The 8,070-nt window shown below is 35.0% G+C and overlaps 1 protein-coding gene across 5 annotated transcripts in view; it reads left to right on the top strand.

The window, feature by feature from the left end:
* The window catches only part of CPEB4 (cytoplasmic polyadenylation element binding protein 4), an 80,289-nt gene that overhangs the window by 40,048 nt on the left and 32,171 nt on the right, over window positions 1-8,070 (top strand). For 2 of the 5 annotated variants that reach the window (XM_069102351.1, XM_069102348.1), the window contains exon 3: window positions 5,616-5,666. The exons of the other annotated variants lie outside the window; for them this stretch is intronic. In XM_069102351.1, coding sequence (XP_068958452.1) covers window positions 5,616-5,666 — 51 coding nt within the window. The remainder of the gene's footprint in view (window positions 1-5,615; window positions 5,667-8,070) is intronic. 5 annotated transcript variants of the gene reach the window in all.

Here is an 8,070-nt window from a genome sequence, read left to right as displayed (position 1 = left end):
AGTCAAAGTGATTAGGCACTGGGCCAGGAGTCAGGAAGACTTGAATTCAAATGTAACCTGGGGAACTTACTGGCTGTGACCCTGGGCAAGTCCTTGAAAACTTTGTTTGCCTCAGTTTCCTCAACTGTAAAATGAGGATTATAATAGCCCCTACCTCACAGGGTCAAATGAAATTACAATAGATGAAATTAAAATACAGTCACTAAGCAGGATAATGAAAGCAGGCTGTTTAGATAAAACAAATGCTTTGTGTTATTTGACATGTAAGCAATAATGTGTTTTTAAATAATGAATTTTTGAATTGGGTTCTTCATAACTTTGAATGTTAGCGTCAGGACGATATACTTGTATTTTTGAAAGTGAGCGGTTTGGTGTAGAAATGGCATGAATTTTCTCTGTGTAGGAGTAATGTTCCGTTTTTGGAAAATAATGGCTGCAAAGGAAGTAACCCTTTATTCTTTATGGTTTTTATGGTAAACCAGGGAGAAATCTGTAATTTTGTCTCTGGGTTCATTTGAAGGATGTACCCTGAAGTTCTTGATCTTTTAAAAATGACATAGCTTATCTATAGGAATTTGATAAGCTTATGTCTAGCCCTTTTTTTAATAAACCATTCAGTACAGATAACTGTTTTTCAGTTATTTGTGACACTATTATCTAGTTTCTCCTTGATTTTTGTATTATTTTATTTTAAAAAATCAACAACCATTTATTTTCTTTTCCTCCTCTCTTCTTCCCTTTCCTTCACACACATGAGAAAGAGGGTGGGGCGAAACTTTGTAACAAATATGTAGAACTGAGCAAACCAAATTCCCAACTGGCCATATCCAAACGTGTATGTCCCATTCTACATGTTTTAATCTCTCTCCTTTCTGTCAGGCGGTGGTTTCTCAGTTTTGACAAGTCGAATTTGCTAACTAGGTTTCATACTTGATTATCTTGAAATTCCCGTTAATTGCTGTTGTAAAGTCTCACCTCACCACTGCTTTAATAGCCTTGGAGATGTAACATTCATAGCCCTGCTGAGTTCCCATTGGCTTATTTGGGGGTTTACCGGCTCCCTCAATGTTTAGGAATGCTTACTTGGGCCATCCTCCTGCTGATTTTTGTCCTTCGTCTTCCTATGGCCTCAAATCTTAGAAGCTTTGAAACCATGTTCCTGTTCTGGGTTACAACCAGAGGTAATCTTTTCCTCTCCCTACTCTGAAGAATTTAAGTGTCCCTTCCTAATAAGTCCCTTTCATGGCTTGTGGAGGAGGAAGGTATCTTTGCCTCTAAGTAGATTTGACATTTGGCAGTATGTTTATTTGTGCAGATGTTTATTTGTTCCAAAAGACAGAATGAGGTTGTTGGAATAGTGTTGAGTTAGAGTATGGGAGAGTATTAGTGAAAGATGCTTAGCAGATGAAAAAAATCTATGTTGATAGATATTTGCTAGATTTTTCTTTAGTTTTAAAGTGTAGACATTGATGTCAATGGAGTAAGAGTATATTTCAGGCTATTTGGGTAAAAGATTAAAAGCTGGGGGCAGCAAGGTAGCACAGTGAGTGAAGGGCCGGCTCCAGAGTCAGGAGGACCTGAGTTCAATTCCGGCCTCAGACACTTAACACACACACACACACACACACACACACACACACACACAAAACTAGCAGTGTAACCTTGGCCAAGTTACTTAACCCCAATTGCTTAAAAAAAAAAAAGTATAGTTTTGATATGACCTAAAATGAAATCTAATACAGCCATGAAACTGGAGCCCATATTAATTAACTATTCCTTTTGCCAGAATTTTTCAGTACTTTGTTGTGGATTTTTCTGCAGGAGTATCTTTTTCTGACTTTAGGATGTAAGTCAGTAGAAATTATAGTTTGACTTAATAGATTTTTACCTACAGTTTATAGGAAGACATCTCTTAAGTACTTTGATTGGAATTTCATTTGTATATCATGACACCTGGGGATATATAAGCAAGTTAAGTTAAAAAACACTAATGTCTTGGGTTACATTCTGATCTTGAAATTATTTTATTTTTTTGAATTTAATATATAAATTTCTTTTTTTTTTTTTAAAGCAATCGGGATTAAGTAGCTTGCTCAAGGTTACACGGCCAGTTATTTCTGGGTGTGGTGCTAAGTATCTGAGCCCAGATTTGATCCCCAGGTCATCCCGACACTGGAGACGGTGCTCTTACTCGCTGAGCCACCTGGCCGCCCAATATAAACATTTCTAAAGCTTGCTATAAAATTCAATTTAATTGTCATTGAATCTGCAAGTTCATAAACTATAAGATATGGGTATCTAACATAATAAGAATTGAGTTTTCAAAGTGTTTATTTTTTTGTTGTTTGTTTGTTTTTGTTTTTTATGGAGGTGGTCAATGTTAAGTGAGTTGCCCAGGGTCGTCACACTGCTAGTAAGTGCCGGAGGCTCTATTTGAACTCTGATCCTCCTGATTCCAGGGTCTGGTACTCTATCCACCACACCACCTAATTGCCCTTAAGGGTTTATAATCTAATATAGAGAAGACGTCAGGAAATAATTGAAATGTTTAACTAATGGTAGGAACTCCCAAATTCTCTACAGAAGCTTACTTAGGCATTCCCTGTCTTCTTTCTCCCTTTCTTTATCAGCATAGTTCTAAAGTATAGGCAACATTCTGTCCCCATGTTACCTTGCCTATCCAGTGAAAGGAGAATGGCATATTACCTTATCTCTTTTCATAGGTTCAGATTAATTACAATAATTACATAGTGTTCAGCATTTTTGCTGTTTTATCCCTGTATTCCACCACCATTGTTTTTAATTGTTATTGATTCCCTAATCAATAGTCACCCACTTTGTTTTAATTTTTTTTTTTTGCCATCACAAAAGTGTTGCCATGACCATTGGTATATTTAAAGCCTTTCTTTCTGTCTTTGATATGCTTGGATTATATGGTAGCAATAGTATCTCTGTGTCAAAGAACATGAACTGTTCACTTTTCTTATATAATTCCAAATTGTTTTCCAGAAATGTTAGAACAGTTCACAACTGCCAACAATATATTAATATGTTTGTCTTCTGGGAGAAATTTTATTTAAGGATATGAACCCAGAGAAGGACTTGGAATGATGGATATGTCAGGCTAATAGGATAAAAGAGACTGTCTCAGATGGAGGGTGGCCGTGTAATTCATTTCTTTAGCTAGGGAGAAGAGAACGCAGGACACAATAAAATTGACTTACAGAACAGATTAATCATAGGAGAGATGAGAAGAACAAGGGAAAATGTTGGACTTAAGTTAGTATGTTAAGGATGATGTATATAGTAGTCAGCATGGAAACAATATAAAGTTTGCAGAAGTGTGGAATATAGTCAAGCTAGTGAGGATGAATCAACAATTTTTTTGGTCTTAGTTTGAGGACTAGAGGGAATAGAGGAGAGGACTTGTGAGGAAGGCATTAGGAAAAGTCAGGAAAAATGTTCTGTTTCCACTCATATTTTTGGCAAAATGATGGAGTTGAAATTGTGAAGGAGTAATAATTAATTGCAATTTTCCAAAATAGCACAGACTGCCTTCATCCAACCCCCACTTTCCCTCACAGAACTTAGACTTATGAATTTGTATTCCAAGCTGATTATAATGATTTAGAAATATTTTATTTTAAGAGTTGCTCAAAGAAAGGTGTAAATGATTTTCCTGGTGTTGTTTTCTGAGTTTTAAGCAAAAAATTCTTCCTAAGGTTGAGAAGCAAAAAGTTAACTACAATTAGTTTCATTCCTAAAATAAATGCTTCAATAAGGCTTCAAGGAGAAACAAAAATTTTGAAAAGTGGGCATTTTTTTTCCTGTCAGATTTAACTATTCTTACTATCATCTTCTTAAAAAGTTTCCAGTAGTTTTGTTTTTGATAAAGGACTCCTGGATTTGTTAGGGCTAACTAGCTTTGGTGGATTTTCTTTGTGATTCTTGTTGTTAATTCATTTACCCTATAACCATCAAGCAAGTTCAAATAAATGTTCCCATTTAGTTATATTTTTTATGACTTCAGTAAGAATGAACAATGAATTAAATTTATTGTAATGAGATTTCTTTAAAGTTGGAATATCTTCTCAGTGATTAAAATATTTTTATTTCTAACCTATTTAGGGACCAAAAAAAATCTTTGGAACAATATGTTGTCAATAACAAATATTTTATCTAGTATTTCATTAGCAGGAGGGTTTTTAAGTTATGTATGTTGCCTAAGGTGTATTCTCTGTATTTGGATCCAGAGAGTTGGCTGCAGCTTACATTAAGTAATTTCAGAGTCGCTTTTTACCCAGATTTAAACAGTCATCAGTCTTGTTCCTAAAATCTCTCTCCCTCCCTTATTAAATATTTAATAAATCATGAGATCTATGCTATTGTTAAAAGCAGAAAAGATTTCCTGAAGTTGGTTATTTTGCAGATTATGTTAACATGTAAAGATGTTGTCGACAATGGAGTATCTTCTCTGCAGTAGAGTGTCATTTTTTTTCCACTCCCATACCCTTGGGGAGTCTGGCAGGGCTCTGAATGTGAATTCTATAATTAGTGTTCCCTAGTGTGACTCAGAACTACCTAAGATATTTTCAAAATTTCTGCAGTACCTTGGAAGTTGCAATATCCTGGGGCTAGAATTTTCCTGTATTGACTTTCCTGTCAATGCAAATTTGAATGTCAGGGATACTGTTGATTGTTTTCTACCACTTGCACTTAGAGAACCTCAATTAGATATGTGGTAGGTGAAATTATAAAGTTTAATGTAGCTCCCTGCACATAGACAATGAATAATCTTTGTATTTTATTTAATTTACTCTTATAAGACAGCCATTAGCCATTTTGCCAAAACATAAATCTAATTCAGCAAAATCATTCATTCTAGAAGAATGAAGAACACCATATGTATGTAATCTGTTCCATTATCTTGAGCATATGTAGATTTAGAATAATCAGATGAAGGGAAACTTTATGTTTTAGAGGACTGCTCATTTTTAATTTTTTTTTTTGCAAAGAATTGAGTTAAGCTTATATTTGGTCCAGTTTAGGAATAAAAATTAATATTGTTCTCTGTTGGCACATATTTAAAACTTAAAGGATGCCAAAATGCCTAGGCATTCTTTGGTATTCATGTGCTACAATCATACTCTTAAGTGATATACCTTAAGGCAAAAAATATACACACAAATAAAAAAAAAGTATATCAATGAGAAAAAAAATGTAGACTGGATATGTTAATTTGGGACATGAGCTTGTAATTTGTAATAGTGCTGGAAATAGTTTCTAGAAAAATATATGGAGATTTGAAAGTAAAGTATGATCTTATATTTTCATGGAAACACTTTAGAATTTATTTGACTGTCCTATTTTAAAATCATATACAAAATGGCTAATGGATATGTCCACTGACACACACTTTAATCCAGTATGAGAAGAAGCCATCTCTTTATGGGTCTTAAAATTATCATTAGTTACAAAACGAATTCTTTCCCAAATATAACTTATTTATATCTTACTACCTGAAGAGCTATCAGTTTTCAGTCTAATATACCTTAGCTATTTGAGCACCAATTTTACAAAAAATGAATTTAGTAATGGCCTTCTTTTACCTTCAGGTCGTCTAAACTATTCATATCCAGGATCTGATAGTACTCTGCTTATTAATGGTAAGTGCTAATTGTCTTAAGTTAGTGAAGTTCAATGAATTAGAAAAATTAGTAGTTCCTAAGGAGTTCAGTAGTTCTACTACATGCAGCTGAATCAGAAAATAAGTTTTATGACAATAACTTGGTATTACTGTAGATTTAAAATATTAAAATACTAATTTAATTTTTAATTACCACAGAAAAATTCCACAAGGATTTGAGAATAGTCTGAATTGCTAGAATATGTTGGCATTTAAAAGAAATGAAAATCCCATTATGGTATATAGAATCAGAGCATATTAGAGCTAAACAAAATTATCAAGGTCTAATCTACCCCTCTAGTTTTATGTATTAGAAATGTAAGAATTGTTGTTGAGAGTCAACTCTTCATGACCCCATTTGGGGTTTTCTTGTCAACAGTACTGGAGTGGTTGGTCATTTCCTTCTGCAGCTTATTTTACAGATGAGGAAACTGAGGCAAACAGGGTTAAGTGACTTGCCCAGGTCACTTTGCTAGTAAGTGTCTGAGGCTATATTTGAACTCAAGAAGGTGAATCTTCCTTACTCTAGACCCACCACTCTATCCCCAACATAAGAATAATAACAGCAACATAGGAAGCACTTTCAAGTTTTCAAAGCATTATTTATATATGTTGTTATATTTTTCAAGAGATATTTACTCTTCAAGGAACTACTTTGCTTAAGGCTACAAAACAAATTAATGTCAAGAGTTGTGCCCAGAACCAAGGTCTCCTAACTTGAAATCCATTTTACAGTTCTGTTTTACCGTGTTACTTCTCTAGGTGGTAGCTCACTGAGTGGGTGTTACCTTGGACTAACTGAGACTTGGGAAAGATCTCAGCTTAAAAGGGCCAAGGTCTCCCACTACGTCTGAGATCGTCTCCAGGTGTTCTGACCTGTGTCATGCCACTGGACTCAGATGACCCTGGAGGAGAGAGTGAGGCTGACGATTTTGTACAGCCCTGCCTCACTTAAATCCAATTCAATTGCGAGTCAAGACATCACCCCATGAGGCCATTGGTCCTCTTTGAAAATGAAGGCCGAACAACAATAACATCCGCCCCACTCCCCACCTGCCTTCTGTAACTGTAATCTTAAAAACGTTTGCTAGATTGACATTTTCAGAAAGCAGTGTGGCACAGTGGTTGATCCTTGAAGACAAGAACTATCTTGTTGCACGTCAGTGTGCATTATACATAATAACAGTAGCACACATTTATAGAGTGCTTTAAAGTTTGCAAAACACTATCCATACGTTAGTAGAGTTTCATAATAACCGTATATGGTGCTAGGTAGTAATTAATACTGCTGTTATTGCTATTCCTGCTTTTTTATGTTGGAACTAAGGCTTAAAATGTATAAAGTGATTTGCTAATGATCAAGTTATCAGAGAGATTGGAGCCTGAGTCTTTCTGATTCAGTCCTCTGTTATTCTGTTATACTCTGTCATAGTAAGCTTCTGATAATTGTTAATTGAATCCACTTGAGTAATGACTAAATATAATCAAGTATTTAAAGCCAGAAAAGGTGCGTGGTTAGAACACTAGCGAGGATGTTATAGTTTGTAAGCTATCGTGTGAGGAAGAAAAGGATAAAGTTCCAGTGAGTGCGGTAGTGGCTTTCTTTTCTATAGCTGGGTTGAATTATCATGTATTTAAACATTATTAATCAGAGTAGGGTTCTTTTTCTGTAAGGATTCTGGTTAAGTTCTTAAAAAATTTATATAATGTATCGAATGTTAGGCAAATGTTATCTTTCATTCATGTAATGATGCTTTGAATATTTGATGGTGAGGAAGTATATCCTAAAACTATTAATAACAAACTCCAAAGGGTAGCACAATATAAAAATTCACATAAATGTACTCATTGACCATCATTTTTAACTTAGTCAAAATCCTATGACAGATTTTACATCTCAAACATTTATAAATGAAAACCAAAACCCAGGAAGAGTAAAGAACCTCTCCTGCCTTTCTGTGTTCCATAGAGAACTTGCTAGTTAATGTGAAGCAGAGGCAGTTTCTTGATGAATCATCTCCTGAGTGCATATGGAGTGTAAGATCTTTGAAAGAAGAGGGAAAGGCCTCTTCTGACCCTCAGCTTCCACTCTTTGCAGAAATAGACACTTCTCTCTCTTTTCATTGAAGTTTTTTGGGTGCAGCAGAGCCTTAAAATAACCCTAAAGTTGGGAGAAATTCCCTTATCCTGCCACAACCCTTTTGAACCTGTACTTTGAATATAGATAATACCACAAATTCTAGTGGAACTTTAAAATCTCAGAGCTTTTACTAATGATAAAAATAGTGTAACCAAAACCTGTAGAACCCTGATGACTCAAAGGATAACCAGCAGAATCCTTCCTCTCTCTCTCTCTCTCTCTCTCTCTCTCTCTCTCTCTCTCT

This window comes from Petaurus breviceps, unplaced genomic scaffold (assembly GCF_028583685.1).
Source record: "Petaurus breviceps papuanus isolate PSGF00001 unplaced genomic scaffold, PetGlider_PUasm1.0 551, whole genome shotgun sequence".
NCBI classification, from domain to species: domain Eukaryota; kingdom Metazoa; phylum Chordata; class Mammalia; order Diprotodontia; family Petauridae; genus Petaurus; species Petaurus breviceps.
Note: the sequence above shows the minus strand (reverse complement) of the source record. Positions and strands in the feature narration are given on the sequence as shown.